Source organism: Eulemur rufifrons, chromosome 21 (assembly GCF_041146395.1).
Source record: "Eulemur rufifrons isolate Redbay chromosome 21, OSU_ERuf_1, whole genome shotgun sequence".
Lineage (NCBI taxonomy): Eukaryota > Metazoa > Chordata > Mammalia > Primates > Lemuridae > Eulemur > Eulemur rufifrons.
In genome coordinates, this window is record NC_091003.1 from 23,133,138 (window position 1) to 23,160,590 (window position 27,453).

The 27,453-nt window shown below is 53.5% G+C and overlaps 2 gene segments (V, D, J or C); both read right to left on the minus strand.

The window, feature by feature from the left end:
* Positions 1–1,517: 1,517 nt before the first annotated feature.
* On the minus strand, positions 1,518–14,431 carry LOC138401630 (immunoglobulin lambda variable 1-40-like). The segment is given in 7 exon segments: positions 1,518–1,545; positions 1,927–1,991; positions 2,557–2,690; positions 6,908–6,963; positions 8,169–8,199; positions 13,987–14,277; positions 14,386–14,431. Coding segments are annotated over 7 exon segments (651 nt in total).
* A 5,847-nt stretch (positions 14,432–20,278) lies between these two features.
* On the minus strand, positions 20,279–27,238 carry LOC138401631 (immunoglobulin lambda variable 4-69-like). The segment is given in 2 exon segments: positions 20,279–20,613; positions 27,193–27,238. Coding segments are annotated over 2 exon segments (381 nt in total).
* Between the last annotated feature and the right edge of the window lie 215 nt (positions 27,239–27,453).

Genomic DNA, 27,453 nt, shown 5'->3' on the forward strand with positions numbered 1-27,453 from the left:
ATTTCTCATTGATTTCACTTTCAATAGAATGTTCAATAGATATGGTGAAAAAAAGAACATTTCTGTCCTGCTTGTGATTTAAGGGAGGTAACCTTCAGTCTTTTACAATTGAAAACAATATAAGCTCTGAGTGTTACCTAAAATGTCTTTATATTTATTATATATAATGTTTAAGATAGATATATATATGAAATATGGAAGTTTGCTTCTGTTCTTATTTTATTGTCAAAATATTTTCTGCATCAATGTAGATGATCAGGTTCCTGCATTAATCATTCTATTAATGTCGTGTTATGGAGTTGGATGTTCTTTTATTGAACCACCTTTACATTCCTGGACACATCATGCTTGTTCATAACGCACAATCCTTTTAATATCCTGCTGGATTCAGTTTGCTAGTATATGCTAAGATATTTTTCATGTATATTCATACAGGCTATTGGTATTAATATTCTTTTTCTTTTAATGCTTTTGGATTTGATATCAGGTAATGCTCACTTAATAGAATGAGTTAGGATGTATTCTCACCCTTGCTATTTGTTAGAAGAGTTTGAGAATGACTGGATGTTATCCTTTAACTGTTTGTGTTTGTGTTGTGTTTCAGAAATTCTGTTTGAAACTACACATATACACTGCGGACTGATTCTAATGATATTCGATGACCAGCCTTCAAGATATGGAAGGACAAATTGGTATTTTGTCAGCAGACACACACAACTCAAGTGTTGAGGAGGGACAGGGAAGAGCTGCACACCCTGGTGGGGACAGGCTGAGGGCAGAGCCAGGGTGAGGATGCTCTGGAGGGTTCTTGTCTCACTTCCCCATGGTCTGGAGCACTGTGTGACTGTCGCTGCTATCATAAGACAGACAGTAGTAGTTGGCCTCGTCCTCAGACTGCAGCCCAGAGATGGTCAGGGAGGCAGAGTTGGAGGAGCTGTCGATGGAGCCAGAGAACCGATCGGGGACTCCGGAGGGTCTTTTGTTGTCCTCGTAGATCACAGTGGTGGGGGCACTGCCCAGGCGCTGCTGGAACCAGCTGACATAGTAGCTGCCAATGCTACCGCTGCTGCGGGTGCAGGAGATGGTGACCTTCTGCCCTGGAGACCCCGACACAGAGCTGGGCTGAGTCAGGACAAAGTTGGCCAAAGACCCTGCATAGCGGGAGAGACACAGAGATCAGTGAGAACAGACCAGACCCTGTTTCCAAAGAGGAGGGAGAGACCATCTTCCCAGGTGACATGCAGAGCCCTCCCTGAGTTCCCTGCAGGCAGCCACCTGTGCAGTGAGCGAGGAGGGTGAGGAGAAGCAGAGCCCAGGCCATGGTGGGGACACCCCAGGCTGTGTTTCCTGAGCTGATAGCCAGGACTGAGCCCACCAACCCTCCTTATCTGACATCCTAATGCCCAGGGTGGGAGGTCTCCATGCAAATTTCTTCCTTTCTGGAAGCTGCACAAGCCCCACCTTAGACTTCACAGTAGCTGTGGCTGAGAGATGGAGACACTGTCCCAGGGGGAGGGCTACACCACACAGAGGACACAGGGACACCTGCAGGTGGGGCAGGGGAGACAGCTGAGGCCCTGGGGAGCCTGAGCAGGCCCTGAGACCACAGCGCCCTCTGGTGGACGCGGGAGGCACAGCGGCCCTGGGAAGGGGCTGGTGCTCAGGACTCTGCCCTCCCCACCCCCACCCCTCACAATTCCAGCCACTGTCCCAGGGTCTCTGCTCAGCATCCTGTGCTCCCTGCACTTAAACCTCCAAAGCTGTCCAGCTGGTCCAACGGCCACTACTCTGGTGAAGACATCCTGATTCCCGTTCTGTCCTTGGAGGTGTGAATGTCACAGCAGAATGGGCTGTGTGGAAGGAAGGGAGGGGAGGGCTCCGCCTTCTCCAGGAGGGACCTCACGACCGGGGCTGCAAGCCCAGCACGGAAAGGCCTGAGAACGAGGGAGCAGCGCTCTGATCAGGTACCAGATTCCACCGTCAGAGACACCCTGAGAGCAGAAGGACCCTGAGGGCAGGGAGGGGAGGGCCCAGGTGCGAGTCAGGGGACAGTTTCACCAGAGCCCTTCGCCGGCCAGTGCCATGAAGGCAGGAGGGAGCGTCGGTAGACCAGGTGGGTGCAAAGGGGTCTGGAGAGAGACTCTGCAGGGCTGGCGATCGATGGCTGTCTGGGCGAGGGGAAGGTCAGGGTCGATGTCAGTGTGTGGTTCTCGTGTGCAGGTCAAGCGGGTGTCACGGCTGCCGCCCTAGGACACAGTATGTAGAGCCTGTTTTGGGTCCTGGGATGAAAGTTTGCTTCTTCCAGTGGGGACAACCGGGTAACAGGCAGTGGAGCAGGCGACAATGTGAAAGCAAAGCTCTGCAGTCCCTCGCCGTGGGCTGTGCTGTGTCAAGGGCGCGCTGTGTGGACAGTGAGTTGGAGGACGGAGACGGAACCTCAGGGGCCTCCGCTGCCTCCGTGGGGACAGAAGACCCTGAAGCTGCTTTTGTGTTCGGGAAAACCTGTCATTTATTTATGAGAGAAGCTACGCGAGCACGTGTGAAACAGACACTCACGAGGCACGTCCTCTCCTCTGCCCGGCGCCAGCGGAGCTGGGGGACCCGACGCTGTGCTGCGCTCACGCCGGGGTCTGTCGGGGCTGAGGACGGAGAACCTGCTGCCAGCTCGCCACGGCTGGAGGATTTGGGCCCTGGAGGCAGCGTCAGCGTCCTCGTCCCTCTCAGGTCCCTCTGCCAGGTGACTGTGTCACACTTTCCCCTCCAACCTCTGACATCACCCAGATTATCCACCTTGTATTTGACGCTGGTTCATCTTTTGTTTGACAAAGTTGGGGACATAAATCGATAATTTTCATAAACTTTTGTATGCACCTTGCAGTGTGGGATTCTGTGGAGGTGGGAAGACAGACTTTATCCAATGTCACTTGTTCATGATTTTTTAAATGCGTGTTGCACCTGGATTTGCCATGATTTCCCTATAATTTAATATTTACAAGTTTACTCTGAGATGTCTTCCCGTACTTTAATATCTATATGTTCACTCCAATATATTTATAGATTTATTTATTCATTCATCTGTTCCTGTAATAAATCGTTTTCAATTATGTTTTTACATGTTTTTAGGAAAGATTGAGTATTTACCTTCTGACAGGGTCACAGGCTCCAAATGTGTGTAAGTTTTAAAATAAAGGAAGGACATTTGCACCATGGGTTAATGTCCAGAAAGGCATATATTGTGTCCATAAGTGAGGACGTTTGCAAAGACGAAAGTGCACGGATTTATTCCAGAGCGATTTCATGCTCAGAGGAAATGGGACCATGTCAGTGAATGCTCAGGTGTGAAGGTGGCCATGGGTCATGTCTGTGTCTGCCCCACCTCCACCCTCCTTGGATGAGGGAGGAGAGAAATAAGGACACTTGGGAGGACACTTGGTATCCCCCATGACATTGATTCCCGTGGGAGGGGAATCTTCTCCATGTGTGGTGGTTGTCAAATCCCTGCGTCTACTCCACAGAGGACAGCCAGCCTCTGCCTTCTGTCCTGGACAGTCAGTGTGGCACTGAGGTTGCTATGAGAGGAGAAGCAAAGACAGAACAGAGGAGCAGACGCGATCAGAGGGGCGGCGAGGAATGTGGTCCTGGCAGGGCTGTGTCTGGGGAAACTGACCAAGGAGAGCGGGCTCCGCCAGGGCCCCAGGGGAAGTCAGGATGCTCTTCCTGTGCCTGAGAGTGACAGGTGTGTTAGGGCTGGGAGGAGCTGGTCAATGACCCTGAGGGACAAGAGTTCAGAGGTTTGGGTTCTCCTGGGGAGGCAGAAAAGGCAACATGGGGAGGACCAGGGGAGGGAGGAGCATCCCTGGCCCAGAGGAAGCCACCATGGGATGTGCACAGAGAGCCCTGCCCTCCAGGGGAGCCTCAGGGACCTGCAGAAGGGGATGGAGTGAATGGCTGGGGGTGAGAGGCAGCTACAGGCACAGAAAACCTGTGGGAAGATCGACCCGGTCACAGCACAGTCTGGTATCAGCTCAGTGAAGCCTCTGTGGGCTCACATGCCTCCATCTGTCACCTAGAGCATGACTTACAATGTGGGAAAGTTCCACACCCTTCATCCTCTCAGGAACCTAAAGATCCTCTTTCCCTCAAAAGGTCACTGTCCCCACCTGTCCTCCCTGGTCCTCTGGTCACTCTGGGCAGGGACCTGACTGTGCTGACTGACTTTGCTGCTGCTGCTCAGGTCTTCACAGTGGGAGCAGGTGGCAGCTCAGGAATTGCACACGGGCTGCGGGTGGGGAGGGGGGGTCACCTCATTGGTAGTGGGGACAGGAACCTGCCTCTGAGCTGCACTTGCATAGCTCACAGTGTTGTCATGTGGAGTGGATATGACATGTGAATGTCCATGGGGCCCTGTGGGGACACCCAGCCCGCAGCTGAAGCAGCTTCCCCAGGTCTGTCCTTGCCCTCTTCATACCCTGAGAGGGGAGGCTCCCTCCATGCAAATGAGCCCCAGCTTTCTGCCCCCACCCTGGGCCCTGGTCAGGCCCCTGTGCCTGAGGGTGTCAGGGGTGGGTGGGGGCAGGGCTGTGTGGTCCCAGGGGGTGGGGAGGTCACAGCTGTGCCCTGAGCAGAGGGCACCAGGCAGGGCAGGTGGCTTGTCCCAGCTCTGATCACCCACCCCTCTCAGGAGCAGGCCCCAAGCGCCCCCTGATGTCCAGTCCCAGACACACCATCGTGTGACCTGGTGACCATAGTGTCCCAGAGCCAGCCCTGTCTCCCGACTGCTCTGTCCACTGCCCAAGTGTCATATGACCCTGATTTGTGAGCGACATTAGGAATGACCCTTCAATACACGAGGCTAGGAGAAAATAGGGTTTGTACTGAATGAGGAGTGCTGTCAATCTTCTTAATACTGACAACATTTTAACAATTATCACCAAAAAGAATATGCAGTGTATATTATTTTGTCATAAAAATAAGAAAGCCTAGCAGAAAAGATAGTTCAAATTACTTAAATCACAAAAAAAGAAACAAGAGTTTGTGTCTGACTAGACACCCGTGCAAGTATTGTATCTGCCCCAGCCTGGCGTGCGTGACCGTCACAGTGAATTCCGATTCCCTTTTTCTCCCACCTGAATGAGCAGGGACTCACCCAGGCTGGGCAGTGTCTCTTGTAGAGAGGACGAGGCAGCCCGTGTCCCCTCCCTGCCCCTGAACATTCTCCCTGGGGGCTGTCCCCAAGCCTCAGGCTGAGGACAGAGAGAGGAGCAGGGCCACAGCTGAGTCCCCAGGTCAGCCCCACTGTGTCTGGGCACAGTGTGTGCGGTGTGGGGAGAGGCGGGGCTGCGTTTGGTAAATAGATACCGGGCACCTGCCTTGTGTTGGGTGCTTTTCAGCGCTGGGTGTGTCACTGTGCAGTGAACAGCCTTGTCCCTCCTCAGGGAGCTGCCCCTGATGGAATGACAAGGTGTGATGCTCACGGGGGCCTCCCTTCCTCATGTCACCACTGCAGGCAGAGACCAGGGGCCGCGGCTGCACTCCGGGTTCTGAGTGGGACGGAGGCTCCTGACAACACAGGGGAGGAGGGAATCAGAGCAAACGTGAGCTGAGGGACCATTTCTGGGTTCCAGTGAAGATGAGGAGAAGTTGGCAAAGTAGATCTAGAAGGAGCAGCTCGGGGATGAAGGGTGAGACCCAGGAGAAGGGGCCGCCAGGGACCGAGGACTGGGGTTCAAGGGGAGAAGGAGCTGGCAGGATCAGGGTCCCAGCCATCCGGGAGGTTGGATTTGTCAGGCCGAGGAGCTTGCTGACGGGGTGTCATGATCCACAGAGGTCGTGGGGCTGCAGGACAGGATGGTGGAAGCCCTGCCTTAGAGGGGGTGGCGAGAACGATGCAGGAGACATTGAAGAAGGGATGCAGATGCCCATTCAGGGGAGACTGGCTGGGAAGGTTCACACGGACAACGTCCAAAACCCACGCATCCTTCTCGGGTCCAAAACCCACACATCCTTCTCGGGAAACTTCGTACACATGGAATCGTGCTAATTTGCAGAATCTGTCAGAGGAGAAGATGAACATAAAGTTTCTGGTTTTATTAACAAGCAGGATGTCAACTAGCTCATCTCCAACACAGGCAGTTTGCTTCCAAGGTCCTTTCCTTTTGGTTTAGATGCAGTGATTTAAAAACCCTCATTGGCCAAGTTTCACCATCTCGCCGGTCTCCTTGGTAACATACCAGCTGAACAAAATATTGACACATGTTCATTCCATATATTATTAAGCAATGTGATCATTATTTTGAAAATTACACTCTTACCCCTGTTAAGTGATCCATTGAGAGTTCCAGAGAGATCCACCTGCCCTGTCTCCTTAAACTACGGCAGCAGAGATTTTACTATCTTTAGGCTCTGGGGTCTCTGCTTGGGCTCCCCAGAGGCACCACGTGCTCACTGTAGCTGCCCCTGCTGTTTTCTAGGGACCCTGCCCTTCTCAGGACAGTGGCCGTGGATGAAGGTTTGGGGTCATCAGCCTGCAGGTGAGGACTGGGCAGGGAAAGGGGACGGGACGCTAAGAGTGTATCATGTGAGACATGAAGTGGCCCCAGGCCTGAGGACACGCCACAGAGTCGGGCAGTCACTGAGCAGCCCCAATAGGAAGCTAGAAGGAGAGTCCAAGGTCAGGCGATGCAGGAGGGGGCAGTCAGGGCTCTAAGAGGTGGCTTTGTGTCCTGACGGGGCAGAGTCACAGCTGACTCAGGGCAAGGCCGACTCTGATCCCAGCCCCCAGGACACGGAAGAGGAGGGGGCAGAGGTAGCACCCCTGTGCAGAGGACCCCATGAGGGGGACCCTCAGCAGTGCCCAGGGATGACCTGGAAATGGCTGGGCTGGGCTGGGAGCAGAAGGGGACCTCACATGGCGGTGTGTTCCGGGGAGGGCTGCAGGTGCTGAGCCCCTGGGATGGTCCCCACCTGAGGAGGGGCAGGTAGAGGAGAGGCACCCGGAGGTGGCGGGCATTTGAGCCTCGGGTTCCATCACTGGGCCTTCTCCGTCCTCCTCACCTGCTCTGGGAAGACGAGGCCGCCGTGAGCGCTGTTGGCTCCTTTCTGCGTCTCCTGAGATCACTGAATTGCAGGTCAATGTCTCGCGGGCGAGAGTGGCTGGGACTTGACCTGGGACTGGTCAGTTGTGGGGACATGAGAAAGGTCAGAGGGCCTGTGCTGTTGCTTTATGAGATGGGGACACCTGGACAGTGTCCCTGCTCAGCTCCCAACATCCACAGGACATGACCCAGCAAGGACTCATGATGGGGGTGGAGGACAAAGTAGTGCACGTGGGGGGCCACTTAGACAAACCTCCTGTCCTTACTCTCTCCTGTCTGGGCCCCACATCCCCTGGCCGTGTGGGTACCAGGGCACTGACCCCAGCTGCGACTCCAGCGATGGACCCTGTGTTGCCGAAACCAGTGGGAAAAATTACCCCTGGTCACCATGACAGTGTCGTGGGAGACGGTGGAGTGATCTGGTCCAGTCGTCCTGAATGCCGGGGGTTCCTGGTCATGGGACAGGAGGGCAGGGCTCCGTCATTGTGGGGTTTGGTGTGTGGCTGTGATGTTGGGCACACGGAGGCATCTTGTCCCAAAGTGGGAATTCAGCCTGGGCACCAGGTCCTCACAGAGGAGGGACAGAGAACCTCAGAGAACCAGGCAGCCTCCATCAGCCCTGCCTTGTGGCCACTCTAACAAGTGGCCACTCAGCTTCCTGACAGCAAAGGCCAAATGTTAGAGCCAACTGTGACCTTACAGGTCTGAAGCAGAAAAACAGTCACCTCTGGTCCTTCTCCCTCTCAGAGGATTTTCCACAAACATGGTAAGAAAACACCCAGGCTGGAGCTCTTGCAGGGCAGGGCTCCCTCGTGCATGACAGGGGACCTGTGCCTGGGTCAGTGCTGGCTCTGTCAGTTTCATGTATGTTTCATCCAACAAGAGACAATCTGAACTTCTGTAAGGCCGTATTTTCTGAATAAAATTGACAGCTTTGAGGACCAAAGAGTTCATATCTGATGTCTAACCAAAGGTCCCCAGCACACCTGAGGATCCTGGGCTTCTGGGATGCTCAGCAGAGCTCATCAACACGTGGTCAGTGACAGTCTCAGCCAAGCAAGGTGTCCACAGCACAAAGGGGTCTCCCCTCCCCAGATCATCCCAGCTGGACCATACCCCAAAAAGTCCACACTGAGGAGGGACAATTGTCCTCATCGAGCACCACCTGGAAACGCAAACACCGCAGGTGCTGTGCTGTTGGTGCCAACCCAGCTTCACTGGGGACATTTCCAAGAACGGGCTCAGTGAGGGTCACAGCTCCTCTGCCTCTCGTGAGCCCAGTAGGAGCAGAGGGGGCTGGGCCAGGGCAGCGGGTGGGGTCAGGCTGTGCCCTGGGAGAAGTGTCCCCAGGTTCCCGTGTTTAATGAACTCAGTGGCAGAGGGGCTGTGCACAGAGGGGTGACGGGAGGAAGAATCTGCAGCTGCTCAGGGGAGACGAGGAGCCAAGCCCGGAATCGGTGCTCAGGAAACCTGGGGACTTGGGGGGAGTTGGGGTCACTGTGGGAGGAGCAGAGGACGGTCCAGGCTAGCCCAGCTCAGGCCACCCTGAGAGGGACTTTGGAGTCAGCCGCAGACCCTTGGTGGCAATCATTATTATTTGAAGCCAGTAAAGAGGCCACACCCTGCACTGGGGGTGACAGAGGGACAGTGAAGTCGCTCCTGCTTAGCCGTTGCCAGAACCCCTTCAGTCTGTCCCTGTGCAGAGAGGGGGTGAGGCAGGGAGGCCAGGCCAGGGCAGGTGTCCCCAGAGTGACTTCCTGAAACTGAAGTGGGAACACAGCTTTCCTATGTAACTCTGATCCTTCTTCAGTGATTTCTTGGGATTCGATCTTCTTTATTTCAATATCCTTAATCCCTGGGTGTCCCCCACCACACTGAACTCTCACCATGAGCAGCAGGTGACCTTGGGATGCAGAGGAGGGTGTCTCGTACAGGACCCGACTCAGACAGGGAGGAAGGCGGATTCTGGGTGTCCTGCGCACACTGGCAGGTCACAGACGTGGCCACGACTCACTGGTGAGGAGACTCTGCTTGCCCAGCATCCCTGGAGCTGCAGACACCTGCTTCCTCCGAGCCTCAGGAGGGAGGGGCAGCCCCCGAGACAGGCTGGCATGAGCAGTAACAGGGGGAGGTGACCTCAGCCCTGGAGCTGGTGAGCGGAGCTGGGCTTGGGGTGCTGGACCCAGTGACCAACCAGAGGCTCTCTGTCCCCACATGTCTCTGAGCCAGATGTGCACCCTGGGCTGGGCATGTCATGTGGTTTGCATGAACCCTCCAAAACTCATGGTGAAACTGAATGGTCAAAGTAATAGTATCAAGGGGTGGGGCCTTTAAAGGTGATTAAATAACTAGGGCTCTGCGTTCATGAAGGGATGAGCCGCTTTATTCTTGCAGTGGGAAGGTGATGGCAGGAGTGGGACCCTGATAAAAAGGATGAAGGGCCACCTGACTCGATCTCTCCTTGTCACACTGTTGATTCCCCGTCCACCGTGGGGTAATGTGACGGGAAGGCCAGCACCAGGTGCCAGCACCGTGCACTTGGACTTTCAAGACTGTGGAGCCCTGAGCCAAATAAACTTTTATTCTTTATAAATAACCCAACTTGTTGTATTCTTCTATAACACACAAAATTGGACTGGGAGAGCAGTGTGGGCCCACCCATCTCCTTCCTCTTCCATAATCTCCCTGCAAGGGGCTGATTCCTAAGAACTCATTTGCTCAGCTATAGACATGATAAGAGTGAGGCATTTTAACTAACAATGGAAACCTCACATTTTCACATACACAATTGCTAGGAAAATCAGGTGCTGGTTCAAAAAGTAACAAGGAAATTCAACCCTTAGCTTGATGTGGCCCCAGGCAGGCAGCAGTGACTGCACCAGGGAGAGCACAGGGGAGGTTTTAGTGTCACTTCCCCCTGGCTCTGGAGCACTGTGTAAGAGCCACTGTTGGGATGCCACGTACTACAGTAATAGCCTCGTCCTCAGGCTGCAGCCCAGAGATGTGCAGGATCCCTGCATTGGCCGAGGCATCTTTGGAGCCAGAGAAGCGGCTGGGGACCCCGGAGCCCTGGTGCTTATCTGAGTCAGACTTGAACCTCAGGAGATAGCGGGGAGGGCTCCCTGGCTTCTGCTGATACCAGGATATGTGATAGCCACCAACGACAGTGCCACTGCTCAGGGTGCAGGTGAGTCTGGTCGATGCTCCGGGAGACGCAGAGAGGGAGGGCGGCTGGGTCGGCACAGGCTGGGACAGGGAACCTGCAAACACAGACATCCGGGAGTGAGGAATCACAGGCAAAAGTCGAGCTGCTGGGAGATCTGAGACAGAGGGGCCTCACTCAGGCCAGGGAGCTTCCCCAGGACATGGTGGGCCTGTCCCTACCTGAGAAGTGGCAGAGGACCAGGAGGAGGAGAGAGGCCCAGGCCATGGTGGACACAGTCCTCCTGAGTTTCAGCACTGGAGTGGCTGCCCCAGGTCTCTCTTATCCCTCCACTGGCCTCACAGGGGAGGGGCCGTGGATACAAATGTCCCCCAACTGCCTACCCCCTCCCAGCCCCATGCACTTGCTCAGAACGTGGGGGCTGGTGGAGGAGGAGTCAGGCAGGCAGGACCTGGGAGGAGGCAGGTGCTGGGACCTCACCCAGAGAGGACACAGCTGCTGAGTCTGTGTCAGGCTCCCCTGTCCCAGCCTTGGGGAGTTTGAGGTGTGGCACAGCTGTGGGTGCCCCTGTGGGGACCCCGAGAAGACCCACAGCGCCATCTGCTGCTCACTGTGCAGACTGCAGTCTCTCAGTGGGAATCATGTGAGTGCTGTCACCTGAGAGCCTGGTCCATGTCAGTCCCCAGCGTCCACAGGCCACACCCTGCTCTGTCCCCCATACTGAAAACTAAACACTGTGTCCTAAACACTAAACACTGATGGGAATAAACAGCCTTTGCAGGGAGGACGCCTGGATCGCTAGGTGAGGCCGTGTGGGCAACATGTTGCGTCCGGGGTGAGGAAGCTGCAGTGAGCGGAGGATGCCGAGGGCTCCGGGGGTAAAGGCCCGAGTAGCCCCTCCCATGGTGACCAGGGAAGGAGGTGACTGTGCCCTGGGTCTGAGAGGAGAGTGGGCTCCCGCTGAGGGACAAACGCAGCAGACACTGTGTCTAGACGAGATGCACCGTCTAGAAGACAGAGTAGAACGTGCAGACGTTCAGACGCCACAGTGCGTGGGTGCCGGGGGAGGGCAGGGCCTCTCACCTTCCTGGGCCTCCCATTTCTTGCCCGCTCTGGGCATGTCCGAGCTGCTGCTTCCCCTGCTGCAGACGCTCTTTCCCTTGCCGCCCACCACCGTGCGTGGATGGGACAGCACAGCGGGGGCACAGGACCCTGAAAGATGTGAGACATCTGCTCTCATGGGACTTTGGGGAATGCATCCATCCACTCACAAAATGTTTATGAAATGAGTCGTCCACGGTAGCAGAGTTCCAGACGCGGGGCTAGTTCAGGGGAAACAGGAAAGGTCACGGTGGGTACAGCAGGGTACGAGAGTGCATGGGGGATGGGGAAGAAGGGAGATGTCCCAGTGGTGGTGACAGGTTTTGCCATGGAGAATGTGAAATTAACGTCATTAGTTTGCCTTAGTCCCCTGGACTTCATGTGGGGATTCATGATATGTTTGGGGCTTCCTAACAGCCGGGGCTCTCTCTCCCTTTCTCTCTTTGCTGCCCCAGCTTTACCAGGGTTTCCAAAGTGACCCTCACCAAGGAGCGTGAAAGTGCTACTTTGTCCTCCTCGTTCAGACATTCTCCATCTAATTCACCTGGTGAAGTGAATGAAAGACGAACATCTCTTCTACGTCTTGGTTGAGAAGTTCATTTCAGTCATCAGGGCTACAGAATTTGCACCTGCTGACGTTTTAATCATCTCATTTCCAGTGGACAAGGCTGTTTTTACAACACCAGCTCTGTCTGTTGTTTAAAGGTCAGGAGTACACGGAGGTGCCCCTCCCTGTTCAAAGAAACAGGGGGGCGACTGCTCCTGTCATCCTACCGTTGTTTGATGCTGGCAGGTGAGCAACAAAAACAACCAAGAGCATCAGGCCCCTCAATTTGAGGAATTCAATTTTGAAAAATCAGCATTAGGAAGAAGGTGCCCATTGCAGCCTTCCATTAATTTGTGTTCAATCATTTACCCCAGGAACGTTGATATAACATAATAAATGTGCAGAATTCCTGTAGGATGTCCCAGACTCCCAGACTCGGAGGATCTTTTGGTAGATAACTATGTCCAGGATCCTCTGATTCCCTCAGGCCTCCCTGCTCAAGGTACCCAGAGAGATCCTTCCATTCAGGTCTGGCAGGTGGACCTGGGATTAACTCCATCCTTCCCATCAATGTAGTCCACCTCTACACTTAATTAAGTCTCTTTTTATTCCATCTAAAGGAAGTTTTATTTTTTCATAGAACACTGTTTTGCATTCTCTGTCGTGAGGGTGTCTAGATGCTGATGGGCTGTTTGTCCACTGATGCTGGCACCGTGTGAGCACAGAGAGAAGTCACTGCAGTCACGTCCCCATCCAAGTCCCGGTTCCCAGTGGAACATCCCCTGCTGAGGCCTCAGGGGACACACACTGGATCTGCTGTGTGTCCCCCGTGGTGAGTGACAGAGTGGCATGCTCAGGAGCAGGCTCTAGAACAGGCCTGGAGCCCTGAAGCTGCAGAGCCCAGCGTAGGTGGAGTCTGCAAGATGCTTTATCTTCTGGGCCTGGGATGGAGGTTTCACCTCACTCTGCCCATTCCACTGTCTGTGGGAGGAGCTCTGCTCTTGGACACACATGTTCTGCTTCACGGAGGGGAGCAGGCTGAGTGTGGGACTCAACATGGCCTCAGTCCCAAGTGGCCTGAAGTCAGTGACTCATGAGGGGCCTGAGATCTTCATTGGTCCTATGTGACTGGAAGCAGGATGGCGTTTGCATAGATCCCCAACATCACCAGAGCGATCAAGTCTAAAGATACAGACCGCAGCAGACCCACTGGGGTGGCTATAAACAAAATGACAGGTAATGACAAATGTTAATGAGAATGTGGAGAAATTAGAACTCTTATATATTATTCATGGAAATGTAAACTGGTTCAACCCCTTTGGAAAGCAATCAGACATTTCCTCAAAAACAGTAATTATATCACCTTGAACGTCCACTCCTACCAAACCCAACAAAAATACACACATAGTCCACAGGGAAATTTGAAACTTGTGTACCAATGACTACAGCAGCGTTACTCATAAAATGGAAAGTCTTAAGCAAACTGTCCAACAACTCATAAACTTTTAACAATCTGTAGTACATACATAACAGTGGAATATATTTGGTAATAAAAATAAATAAAGTACTAAATTGTGTCTTGATGTATTTCATATATGAAAATCAACCTAATAAACATTTTCATGCACTAATCTGCTAAGTTATGTAGAAAACAAAAATTGGATTTATAAGCCACACTTATAATGCTAGCTATTAGACTAATAATTGTTTATTTGTAGCGTGATGAAAATATTCTAAATTCATGTGATGGTAATGGTGGCACAACGCAATAAATACTAAAGAAAATTTGAAGTGTATATTCTAAATGGGAGAAATTTATGATACACACATTATAATATATCTTAATAAAGATGATTCAAAAAACAATATGAAAGCGGGCAAGGTCACTGGGTTTGGAAGGTCCTTGACCATTTAAAGCAGGTCTGTGCTCTGAGAGGAAGATCTGCAGATGTGAATGCTCTGGGGTTGTCCATAATCAATCTTTTGCCTGGCGTTTGTCACAGGCAGTCATGACAGTGATCACAAGAAAGCAGGGGCAGGTTTTTGTCTCAGTTCCCCCTGTGTCTGCAGCACTGTGGGACCACTCAGGCTACTGTCCCAGGCTGAACAGTAATAATCAGCTTCGTCCTCAGCCTGGAGCCCCGTGATGGTCAGGGAGCCGGAGCTGCCAGACTTGGAGCCAGAGAACCGGGCAGGGACCCCCGAGGGTCTCTTGCTATTATCATAGATGAGGAGTTTGGGGGCCGTTCCTGGGAGCTGCTGGTACCACTGCACATAACTACCCTTGATGTTGCTGCAGGAGATGGTGACCGTCTGCCCCAGGGCTCCAGACACCGAGGGCGGCTGAGTCAGCGCAGACTGGGCCCAGGACCCTAGAAACGGGAGAGACACAAACAGGGTGATTCTGGGTCTGGAGACAACAGGAGAGTGCAGGGCCCCATGGTCTTCCCAGGGCCCTTCCCCTGCCCGAGTCAGGTCACCTGTGCAGTGAGCCAGGAGGGTGAGGAGGAGAGGGGCCCAGGCCATGGTGGCAACTGTCCCGAGTGCTGCCTTCTGTGCCCGCAGCTGAAGCAGCTTCCCCAGGTCTGTCCTTCCCCTCTTCATACCCTGAGAGGGGAGGCTCCCTCCATGCAAATGAGCCCCAGCTTTCTGCCCCCACCCTGGGCCCTGGTCAGGCCCCTGTGCCTGAGGGTGTCAGGGGTAGGCAGGGGCGAGACTGTGTGGTCCCAGGGGGTGAGGTGGTCACAGCTGTGCCCTGAGTAGAGGGCACCAGGCAGAGCAGGTGGCTTGTCCCAGCTCTGATCACCCCATACCTCTCAGGAGCAGGCCCCGAGTGTCCCCTGGTGTCCAGACCCAGACACACCATCGTGTGACATGGTGACCAGAGTGTCCCAGGGCCAGCCCTGTCTCCCCACTGCTCTGTCCACTGCCCAAATCTCATATGACCCTGATCTGTGAGCGCCATTACGAATGACGCTTCAATACACGAGGCTAGGAGAAAATAGGGTTTGTACTGAATGAGGAGCGCTGTCAATCTTCTTAACACTGACAACATTCTAACAATTTCTCACCAAAAAGAATATGCAGTGTATATCATTTTGACATAAAAAGAAAAAAGCTCAGCAGAAAAGATAATTCCAATTGCTAAAGCCACAAAAAATAAGCAAAAGTTTGTGGCTGAGTAGAAAACTTGTGGAAGTATTACATGTGCACCAGCCTGGCGAGTGTGTGTGTGTGTGTGTGTGTGTGTGAGTGTGCCCGTGTGCAGGGTGATGTGCAGGTATTTGTCCCACATTGTCCACTTTGATTTTCCCCGGGTCAAACCGGGTCCCTAGCTCTTCAGTCCCTCACTCCCTCATGTTCACTTTATTCTCACGTGGTGGGAAAACCTTCCCCAGTGACGGATTCTCAGATGTTACCGGCTCTTGAGTCGCTCCTGAAATTTCTTTTTAAAATTCCATCGATCGTATTCCTCAGTTCTTTAATTTGTGCTTGTTTTGAGTTTATGTATCTTAATTTTCTTACATTTTCTCCTTTCTGTTTGTTTAAAGAGTGGTCGTAGTTACTCATGGAAGGGATTTTATGGTCATTGCTTTACAAACCTCTGTGACATCATTTCAGCGTCTGAGCTGTTAATATCGCAGTGTTCACGTGTGTCGATTTCATCTTTCATTTAAGTTGTCATTTTTCTGGTTCCTGATAAGACAAGTGACACCCAGACACTGCGGTGTTCTATTAGGAGACTCTGGCTCCTATTTAACCCGCTGTTGTCAGGGGACCCTCCTGCCCAGGCGAAACACAAGGGCCCGGGGTTGCGGCTCAGCTCCCCACTGCCCAGCAGGGCGGGGCCCTGACTGTCGCCGGCCCAGGGCTGCTCACACCTTCCTGGGGAGAGGGGAGCAGTGATTTGCACAGACGAGTCCCCTTCAAGAGCGGCTGGGAGATTAGCTGCCCACTGGACTCTGCTGTGCCTCACTGACACCAGGCAGGGGAGGGGACAGCTGTAGCGCCGGTGACCCTGATCCCTCCCTCTGTCCAGCGTTCTCATCACCAGGGGGGAGTCAAAGCTCCGCTCCTCACTGGCTGTCGAGATCCCCCAAGTCAGGGGTCAGGGTGGGGTCCTGGGGTGCTGACTGGCTGTGCCTGGTCCCATGTCATTTATCTCATGGCTGGGGATGGGGGTTCAAGTTCAGGTCTGCACGGGGCCCTGCCAACCTCACACGGGGGATTGGAGATAACCAGCTCACACCAGCACTGCCTTGCCTGGCCTTGTTGATGCTGGTTGGGGGTGAAGGTTTGGCTGGTCACTGAACCCCACCGACTCTACCCAAATGGGCCATCGGAACATGGCCAGCTCCTGCTGGGCAGGGAGTTGTTGACAAACGTGTTTCTGAGTCACCACAGCCTGGGGGCTGCTGGTACCAGAATAAAAATCACATAAAATCAATAGATGCCCACAGCCAGCATCGCTGCTGCTTCTAGGGAAGGAAACGGGGGCCGCCTGCCCAACACGCTGGGTGCTGCCGACGGTCACATCAACACAGACTGGGTCCAGGACCCTGAACTTCGGGACAGAAAAGAGTGAGGGGGTGGGTCAGTGAACATAGACACACCCAGGATCCCTGGTCCTTCATCCCCAGCCGGACACCTGGCCCAAGCCCCTCTAATCCCCGCTGGCTGTCCAGGGGTAGAGAGAGACAGCTCATGCATCCAGTCACCCCCTGGGCTGTCACAGCCCCACCCTGAGCCCTGTCCCTGACCCCTGCCTGGAAAGCTGACCCTGGGAGGGGTGGGTCTGGGCAGGGCTGTTCTGTGGCTTCCCAGGGACCAGTGAGGACACAGCTGCTGGCCCAGTGAGCAGGGGGACAGAGGGCTCCAGACCAGGGCCAGGTGGGGCTCCTAGCTGGGACCCACAGCACAGGTCTCAGGGACAGGCCACAGCGCCCCCTGCTGCCCAGGGCCCAGACACACCCATGTGTCCTGTCTGCTCCACTGTGCACTTTTCCTCCCCCAAAGGATGGAGCTGGGCAGTGTCCCTGCCCCAACACACCTCAGTCTCAGGTCTGCACACGGCCTCCTCCTCCTGCCCAGCGTCCTGTGCGGTTTACAGGACAGTCCTGGGAGCTCAGCCTCCGTGAAGGGCCACCTCTGGGGACACAGCAGGAAGCCCAGTGGGGACAGGGAGAACCTCCCTCCAGGGCACCAGGAGCTGCTGCCTCTTTCTCCTCCCAGGCAGAGCTGAGCCTGCTCCCCAGATGGCCAGGAGCTGTCCTTGGGCCCAGCCGCTCAATCTGGGACCCCCTCTTCCTCTCAGCCTCTTGCTGACCTGCATTGCAGAATGAAAAGAGGAATATAAATACTCAATATCTGCCAATCCCAGACATAAATTGCACAGTGGCGCAGACACTGAGTGTGACTTTGAGGGAGAGGAGGCCGCTGAGCCCTTTGGCGGGAGCCTCCTGGGTCCTGAGCCTTCTCCGTCCTCCCTGGGCACTGAGCGGTGATCAGCGCCTTTTACGTGGGGACCAGCATCCTCTAGTCACGCTGTGGGCACGGGGACCAAAGGCTCCTGCCATCTCAGAGACAGCCCTGCAGAGTGTGGGGACAGTGCTGGGATGGAGGCCCTGGGCTGTGCAGGGCCCTCAGGCAGCCCTGAGTCCTCACCTGGGCTGAGGCTCAGTGAGCAGAGGGAGGGAGAAGGGGAGGGGAGGAGTCCAGGCGTGGGGAGCACCTCGGAGCTCTGCTCCCCAAGGCCCACTCCTCACCCACCCACACACGGGGCGAACATGGCCTTTTACCATCTGTGCTTCTCCACTGGGCTGTGCAAGCCCCACTCAGGGCTGGGTGTGACCTCCTCCTGGGAGCTGGTGCTCGGAGGGAGATCACTGGGAAGGGTGTGACCTGCACACCTCAGAGGCTCTGGGTGGGACAGCAGGTGGGACAGGGAGCCATGGACAGAGCACACAGAACATGGATGTCATGTGATCTTCTCCAGGGACACTCAGGGCCAGGCCCAGGTCCACTTCAGCTCCAGGGCCCAGGTCCTGCCAGGTCTCTTCTTTTTCATGGCTCTAGGCCCCATGTGTCCTCCCTCTTAGGGTCACAAAGGACAGTGTCTTCTTCATTGTGCACCCCTGTTACCACAGGAGGCCCCACGCCTGTCCTCCGACGTCTTTTGCAGACCACCCCCTGCTCACTGCAGTTTGCTTTTCTGCATAATCCTGGGGTCTCACAGGACAGCTGGGCCTGGGCCGCCTAAGGCTGAGCTTCTACAACTGCCCTAGGCCAAGCCAGAGACTCTCAGATTGCTGAGCCTGTGTGTCCTTAAGTGTCAGACTGCACTGTCACATCCAGTTCCTGAGGAGCAGATGTGGAGAGGGAGATGTTGTCTTCAAAGACTATCGGAAATGTGTTCTGATAATCGCAAACAGAAACTGTCTACCCATCAGGCAATGGCCACTCCCACCCCACAGTCCGAGGTCACCCATGGAGCATGGAGGGACTGGGGACCTGGATGAGGCAGAAGAGCCCAGGGTCCAGGAACACATCGCGGTGCAGGAAGGAGCAGGGAGCAGAGAGCAGCTCCCCTGGTGGCTCGTGGGAGATGCTGCCTGACCAGGTGACAGATTTCTGTGGGCTGTGATTTTGATCCCTCTAGTCCCCAAGGAACTGAGGTGCATTCCAGCATCATCCCAACCAGAGACCCAGAGAGGGGAAAGAATAAGGCTCATGGGATTAAAGTCGGGAAGGGAGGCAGTGCTGGGTCCCAGAGCCAGCGGAGGTCTCCTCCGGCACCTACGATTCCAGGGGCTCCCTGGGGACACCCTCTGAGGATACAGAGGACCCAGATCCTCTAAGGCTTCAGAGCTCAGGGAATGATCCTCAAAACCTCAGCCAAGTGCACCTGACATCTGGGGACCGGGCAGAGTGGACCTGGATCTGCCTTGTCACACAAGCTGCATTTCTATTCCCCATGATTCCCCACCCACGTGTGGGGGGCTCCTATAACCTCTGGAGACAGATGTTCTGTTCACACTGGGAAGGCAGTGAGAGGAGGTGTTGTTCTCACTGACCCCACGGAGATGAGCCAGGTTAAGAGCATCAGACCTTCTGGGAGCACAAGCGAAAGCAGAAGCCACAGGCTGAGCACGTTTGGGTCAGAGGCAGGGACAGGGAAGGGCTGGATTTGAGAGTGGGGCACACAGGGCACATTTTTCACTCACTCACCCTTGGTGGGGGCTCTTGGTGGCAGCGAGTTGTATTCAGCTGTGACAACAATGATACCTGACCATCAGCCTTGAGCCCACACGTGTCAAGGAGGCCGTGTGGACAAAGGAGAATCAGGCTGGGACTGTAAACATCCATCACTCTGTCCTAGTCACCAACTCAGGCTTTCTTTCTGGGAACCCCTGGTTCCAGCCCCCATAGTGACGCCCAATGTGTGTGCAGCTCCCTGTACAATAAAATGTGACCTTAAGACTTGGGCACATCACCAGCTCCACAGGTAGAATGACACATGCACAGGTTGGGTGATTTCTGGTCCCTGATGTCCCACACACCTTACATTATAGGCTGGACTGTTGAAAAACCTCAGTGGGGCAGCAGAGGAGGGGACACAAGTCAGTGCCAGTGGGCTCAGGGACACCCAGCCATGTGGTCCCCGTGTTCCTGAGTGGGATAAGCTGGTGGAAAGTCGCATTCATGGGACCTGCTTCCCCCGACTCCCCTGGAGCAGACTCAGCATTTCCCAGCAGTGGTGGGGTCTGCCCCTCCCCCTCTCTCCTCCCACTGGGAGGTTTGCTGGTCTCAGGCCATAGCTGCCCCATTCCCACCCCCCTGTCCTGACATGGTGACTAAAGCTGCAGGCAGACAAGAGCGAGCCAGGCCAGCTCTGTCCCTGGCACTGGCCCTGACCTCTGTCCTCAGGCACCATTTCACATGGCTCCGCCTAGTTCCTGGGATGTAGGGAGCCCAGGCAGCCCCCAGCACAGAGGACTGGGGAGGGAAGAGGTGGTGTCTGCTGTGACAACTGGAAGAGCACAGTCCCTGCTGTAGGACCGTCCACCTGCTCGGAGGGCCCCTGGGCACTGAGCAAGATGTGAGCAGGAGAGGCTCATTCTCCACCTTCAGGGGAAAAAAAGAAAAAAACAGCACATTTTCATAAGGAGGCAAAAATTCAGGTTCATCAAGGGTTTTTTGTTATTGATGTTAGTTTTCCTGAGACTTCAGAAACACTGACTACAAAGATGAGAGTAGAAACATTTTAAGCAGAGGTGCTTCCAAGTAGGGTTTGTGCACAGGGAACACGTTTTTAAATCTCAATATTGTCATAGAATAAGACCCTGAGCAGGCTGAGGTTTTTGTCCCACTTCCTCATCTGACTGTGTCACTGTGATTATTACCACTGCTGTCCCAGGTCTGACAGTAATAGTCAGCCTCGTCCTCAGACTGGATGTTGGAGATGGTTAAGTAGCGGTCAGCCCCGGAGCTGGAGCCCGAGAAGCGATCGGGGATCCCGTCCCCCTTGCCGTGGCTTCCATCACTCTTAACATACATCAAGTACCGAGGGGCCTTCCCCGGCTGCTGCTGATGCCACACAATGCCATAGTTGCTGTGTCCACTGCTCAGGGTGCAGGTGAGCTTGACCGAGGCTCCCAGGGAGGCAGATGCAGAGGGCGGCTGAGTCACCATAAGCTGGGAGAGGGACCCTGGAAACACAGACACACATTATGTCCTGGAGGAAGGACAAGAGGGAAGGACAGTGTGGCATGGGTCTGGGAGGTGGTGTCAGTGAGCTGGGGGTCAGGATGCTGAGGACTGCCCTGACCTGTGCAGTGAAGGAGGAGGGTAAGGAGGAGGAGTGGCGGCCAGGCCATGGTGCAGACACCCCAGAGCTGTGCTGAGGCTGCCACGCTGCAGGTGTCTCTTATCCACCCTCCAGCCCCAGAGGAGGGAGGGGGCCCTGCATGCAAATGTGCTGCTCCTCCCCTGCCCACCAAGCCCGCCCTGGGCCTGTGTGAAGCCCCAGTGACAGGGTGTCATTACTAGGACGGGGGCCTGGGCTGGGCCTGGTGCAAGTCTCCCCAGGGGCCCAGAGAGGACCCACCTGCTGGCACCAATGAGCTCTGAGCAGAGACCAAGTTCAAGTGTCTGGTTTCCCAGCTGAGCCCCACAGAGCCCTCAGTGTTAGCCCACAGGGCCCCCTGCTGCCCAGGACCAGGTGCAGTGTCTGTGACCAGATGCCAGGGGGTCCTGACAGAGGCTTCTGTCCCCACCAGGGCCTTGACCATTGCCAGCTCCCTGCACAAGGGCAGAGTGAGTCCCCTCCTCATTGCGGCTCCTACATTGTCTCGGTCTTGAACTGTCCTATTTCAGCCTTCTCAGTGGGAACAGGACACACAACTCTGCCTATATTCAAAGGGGAGCGGGGTCTCCTATACAAACTGTGCATGAAATAAAATGTGCATTTGCAGAGAACAAGGACAGTTCAGCCATGAAGCCACTTCCCAGGCTGCTCATGCAGCAGGTGTCTCCCTCCCCACGTGATTCCTCAGGAGATCACACACAGGGACAGAGTGGGAGTGTCTGGAGGGTAAGTGAGCAGGCTTGGTGACTCACTGGGTTCCCTGGGGAATGAGCACAGACCCCGGGAGGAGAAGGGGAAGGTCCCTGAGTGATGAGAAAAGGGAATCAGCTCACTGGGGGCTTCTGCTGAAGTGCAGGATCAGAGAAGTTCAAGAGAAATAGACGATGTGAGTAAAAATGCAGAAGAAAAGATATTTTAAAATTCCAGGACTTTTCTCATACAAATACTTCAGTAATTACCTGAGGAGCTCACAGGAGAGAAGGGAATTGGAACGAGGGAGACAGACCCGAGGGTTGAGAGTGGAAGTTGTGAATCAGAGACGGGAAGGGGAGGGTGAGGACGGTCCACACTGTAGAAGCGACTGGAGGAGAAGCCAGTGGGGACATTGGGCAGGAGCAGAGGGGGGTCAGGTCAAGGGAGGTTTGGGGTGTGTTGCTCCTGAGTCACCAGAGACTGAGAACAGTACCCTGGAACCCGAATCCCACACGTGTTAGGACTGAGAAGGAGGACAGGGGACCCTTCAAAGGCTGCTCTCTGAAACCTCTTTGTACCTGGGCAGAGAGTGAGGAGGGAGAGGAGTCCAGGCCATGGTGTGGCCTTGCCAAAAATCCTCTACACCCACAGCTGTTTCTGGTCTCTCGGCTGGTTCTGTGTCTCCTCCTCAGCTCCCTGGGAGAAGGGTGTGTTTGCGTCATGCTTCATGCAAATATGAGCCCTTCACCACCACCAGCACCATGGGATTCTGTGTCCTTGGCCCGGGGGCAACTCTCTTGTCAGGGACAGTCGGGCTGATGTCAGCTCCGAGTTTGCCCCTTGGGAGGAAGCAGCTGCTGTCACCTCTAACTCAGGCCAGTGAGCACAGGCCCAGGGACCCTGAAATTTGAACCATTTGAGTGTGTTTCAGGCCTGGCTCAGCTCTAGGAAGATCCACAGCGCCCCCTGCTGGGCTATGATAACTATGGCTTGTACTTTCTCTAACTGTATTAAATGTCTTCTCAAATGCCGGAATTTCAGTTTCATTCTCACTTGTTCTTGAATCTGTCCAAAGAGACTTTTTTAAAATTTAACGTAAAATTTTTTGCCTTATAATTTATGTTTAGTTTGTTTTTATGACTTGTAATTTTTTCTCAAATATTCTCCATTCTCATTTATTTCGAGAATATCAGAAATAGCTCATCATAGGAATTGTACGGTTGCTGACTTAAGTACGTGAGCGATATAATTTCACCACCTAGATCTTCTCAGTGTCTGTGTCTGTGGATTGTCTTTTCCTCACTCAAGTTGTAATTTTCCTGGTTCTTGATATGACAAGTGATTTTTTTTATTGTATTGAAAACATTTTGGATATCATATTATGAGACTCTCTAGAGGTTTTGTCAACACATCTGAAATAGCACCTGCTTTTGGTTTACTGGTTTTCTCTGTTAATTTTCCTTTGGTCATTCTAAGGAGAAATGGGCCACATTATCCTTTATAAGCATTTAGTTTCAGATTTTGCCATCAGTCAAACGATATTGAAAATGAGTCCCCTGCAGTCTGCTTTCCACCTGCTGAAATGGTCCTGGAGCCTCACGTCTCTCTCATCCTGTATCATAATCTTTGTCTTTGAAGTTGGCCAAATGTGTCCCATTGAAGCGTATGACTTGAGGAAGCGGAAATGTACATTTGCTCGAAAGTGACGTCTGTCACCAGATCAGCTCCCCACACCCTTAGTGACCTGCCTCCTGCATGTCTTCTCTGGAAACTTCAGGGCTGAAGGATGAGCTGTGTGAGGTCTCAACTTCCTGCCCTAATGGTCTAATTTTCCCCAAACCTAAGCCCAGCCCTGTGAACATTTTCTTGCCTGCACAGGTGAAATGACACCATGTCTTCTTTGTGGGTGACTAGAGGGTCCTCCTCCTTCCAGCAGTGAGACCCCTGGAAAATCTCAGAGCCCATGGCTGGGAGTGTGAAGGGACAGGGGTTTCTCGCTGGCATAGTCTGTAAACTGTGTGCAGTATAAGCAGCGTGGGGACCAGGGCTGTGGGTGTGACACACAGAGTGGTGCCGCCAAGTTTGGCTGGCCGCCCTTGTTCCCATAACCAGTGGGAGCTTCAGTGGAACTGCCCGTTTCTCAGAGGAGAAACAGTGTCATCATTAAAGTAAGAGACTCCTCCCAACTCCACACACAGCAAAATAGGTCATCATGTGTCACATAACCAGAAATTAAAAAAAAAAATGTGCTGTGTTTGCATGATTGGTGTGAACGTCATGGAATATGTACAAACACTTCATCTTTAAACTCTCCTGTGGGGCAGAAGGGACAGGGACACGTGTGTGTCTTTGTTGTAATGGACTCTATTTTTATCTCACCCACCCATGAATTTACATTTAGTGCAATTACTGATCCTGTGTCTGTGTCTACCTTTCTCTTCCTTCACCTGGGCTTGTTGCTTAATTCCTCCTTTCTCCCTTTTTATTTTTCATGAATCAAGCGTTTCCACTAAATCATTTCACACTCACTAGCTGTTTATTTTACATCCCACTGTTTCAGTAGGGACCCTAGATATTGCCAATTGCAACCTTGTCTCCTTAGGGCCCACATTAATTTCATATTTTGTCAAATTTCCTCCAACAGAGAATACTAAAAAAGTTTACACAATCCCTGTCCTTTTTGATAATCAATATCGCTAGATGGTGTACATGTTCACATGTATTATTTATGAAAACTATTGAAACTATCGCTGTTGCTGGCAGTGCTGGTGACTCTGACTTCAACATAACTGTGCATATTCTACACATTTCCGTCTCCCTGTGCTGTGACCCTGCAGGACTCTCAAGGGAGCCTCTGGCTGGCTTTTATCACTTCAGCACCAAAACATTGTGGAAATTCCCTCCATCTGGATTCCAGAGGTTTCTTCTCATCTCTTTTGCCCCTGCCACACGTGGGCTGGAATTCAGCATTTGTTTTCACAAGGACCTTGTGGTGATTTGAAACCCTCATCGTCCAGTTCATCTTTATAGCTACAGGAAATTGCATTACCCTCAAATGTCTTTTAGTTTCCTTGGGCATAATCTAGTGTCTTTTCCTTGATTAGTGTATTCTACAGTCTGTACCTTCTTCCTGCCTGCTTTTCTGGGGTGTCCCAGCCATCCATTCGAGGGAATGTTCCTGCCCCACTTGAGGACAGTCACAGGACCCTGCAGACGTCAGGAAGTTGCCTTAGGTAAAGCCAAGAGCAGGGACATGCGCGAGTTTCCTCTTTGACTGAACAAAACTCAACTCCTTTTCCCTGGACCACATGGTGACCATGCTCACTCCTAGCCACATGCCCGTCCTGAGACATGGGCACCAGCACAGATTAAGGACACATGCCCAGACATGTGAGATGACCAAGAACATTTTCCACCTGATCTGCTTTCCTTTGTAGCAATGATGAGGTTGGGATATTTCAGCCAATAGCTAAATATTATTAGGATCGGCTGGATAGAAATTTCTACATCCAGTGAGGGGCCTCAAAACCTTGGCCCTGGAGGGAGAAATGACTGCAGGAATGTCCCCTGAGCCTGATATTGGTCACTGGAGGTGAAAGAGAGTCTATGGTTCAAGATGGGGGATCGGACAGGAGACTTGTGCCTCATCGCCCTGTGGGGCAGGTGTCCTGGGGTAGCACTGGGCTCCTCCCACCTCCTGAGCAGTAATCATCACCCTCATCCTCAGACAGACACAGAGCATCGCAGGGGCCCCAGTGGCCAGGACAGAAGCAAGAGACACTATGTGGGACCCTGCAAGTTGGGAACCAACGAGTGTCAAGACCTGGGCCTTCACTGGGAGCTGGTGGGGCTGGAACATCCTGTCCCCCCAACTCTGCAGCTCACTCCAGTGCAGGAGGGGGTGATGTTGCTCCCAGATGACGGGCAGCTGAGAGAGCACAGCACCTGCAGGAGGTCGCACCTGCAGAGAGAGGTGCAGAGACCTGTGAGGACAGCACAGGGCCCCCTTGACGAGGGCAGAGCTGGGGAGGAAGCCTGCAGGGCCTCAGGAGCCTGGGCCTGGGTCGTGTTCCAGGACAGTGAGGAAGACGGTCTTAGGACACGATAGGGACAGCCCATAACCCTGTCCCTTAGGATACAAAGTGAAGACAGAGATGTCATGAATCTCTTTCCCTGCTCCATTCACAGAGCAAAGTCACAGGCACTTCATGGAAATTGGCATCATTCTGTTGCCTTTCTGGCCTTTCCTGGTTCCTGTTGTGTGGAACATTCTATAGTAGTTGTTGGGTGATGGAGAAGGCTTTGCCCTGGGTCCTACAAAAGTCCTGAAAGGTCTGAATCTCGAGAAACCCCCAACATGCATCACACTTGAATCTATACCCGCTTAAGACAAGACCAGCAGCACCAATGTGTGGAGGGACCTACCCAGACATTCTGGAACAGACCACGACAGCTAGTAGAGGGGATGCACTTTGTGAGAATGGTCTTGTGTTGCCTGTCCTGGGACTATAGATGCAGGTTCCACTTCTCACTCTTGGAAATATAGTCAGAAATCTTGAAATTATGAGGGTGTCCTCTCCTCTAAAGAGCTCTTTGGGTGATTCTCTTCAAACAGGTTGCAGGTCATGCCTTGCTTCATTGGGGTGAGGGGACAATCTGAACCACATCCCCTCAGGTCCACACTGCAGGTGACAGCACAGTCTCAGCACAGCAGAGCCCAGGCCCGGCCTGCTGCTCCCACACTCTGCCCATCGGCCTCAGAGCAGCGAGTCCTGCTCCTGGTCTGGGCCTCTGCCCCAACCACCTTGTCTGGTTCCCCTAACTTCATGCCAGCTGCCTACACCTCCCCTTCCTCACATACCAGCAGATCATGTGCACCCAAAGCAGCATCTCCCAGGACTACAATTCCACTGACATCTTTCCTTAGACTTTCTGCCCTGAGCTAGACATGACCCAAATGAACTTCTTTTGGTCTCCTCTAAAGTCTCCATTGACAGAATTTTTATCATAAATAAGGAATCTCTGTTGCAAAACATGGACAGGGTAGGAAGAAATGAACAGTGGATTAGTCTAGAAGTTGAACTGAAGAGCAGGATATGACATTGTCGGATCTGCTTGCCCAAGAAAAATCAATGGTGGTTGAAGATCTGGCAACAGAAGTCACCCATTGAACTAGACTTTGTCAGAGCCACTAGCAATGTGGCTCTTCTGACTGCACCAGACCAGAAGAATGGGGGAGATGTTTTTGTTCTACTTCCCCATGTGACCATAGCACTGTGTAAGTCTTAGAGCTGCCGTGCCATGTAAGACAGTGATAGTCAGCCTCGTCCTCAGGCTGCAGCCCAGAGATGTGCAGAATCCCTGCATTGGCCGAGGTGTCTTTGGAGCCAGAGAAGCGGCAGGGGACCGCGGAGCCCTGGTACTTATATGAGTCTGAGTAGTAGTACAGGAGGTACCAAGGATGGCCCCCTGGCTTCTGCTGGTGCCGGTGTATCCAGAAGTCACCAACACTGAAGCCACTGCTCAGGGTGCAGGTGAGTCTGGCTGATGCTCCAGGAGATGCAGAGAGGGAGGGCGGCTGAGTCAGCACAGGCTGGGACAGGGAACCTGCAAACACAGAAGTTCATGGGTGCTGGGGACCTGCCAGCATGAAGCTGCAGGGAGATCTGAGCCAAGGGGACTGGTCAAGCTTGTGTGCTGACCCTGGATGTGTGAGTCCTGTTCCTACCTGAGAAGTGGGAGAGGACCAGGAGAAGGAGAGGGGCCCAGGCCATGGTGGACACAGTCCTCCTGAGTTTCAGCGCTGGAGTGGCTGCCCCAGGCTTCTCTTATCCCTCCACTGGCCTCACAGAGGAGGGGTTATGGATGCAAATGTGTTACCCTCACTGACTGTCCCCACCCTTCTTCATGCATTTGTTCAGGCTCTGAGGGCTGACGGAATGGCAAGGTTAGAGGCAAGACCTAAAAGGAGGCCAATGCTGGGACCACA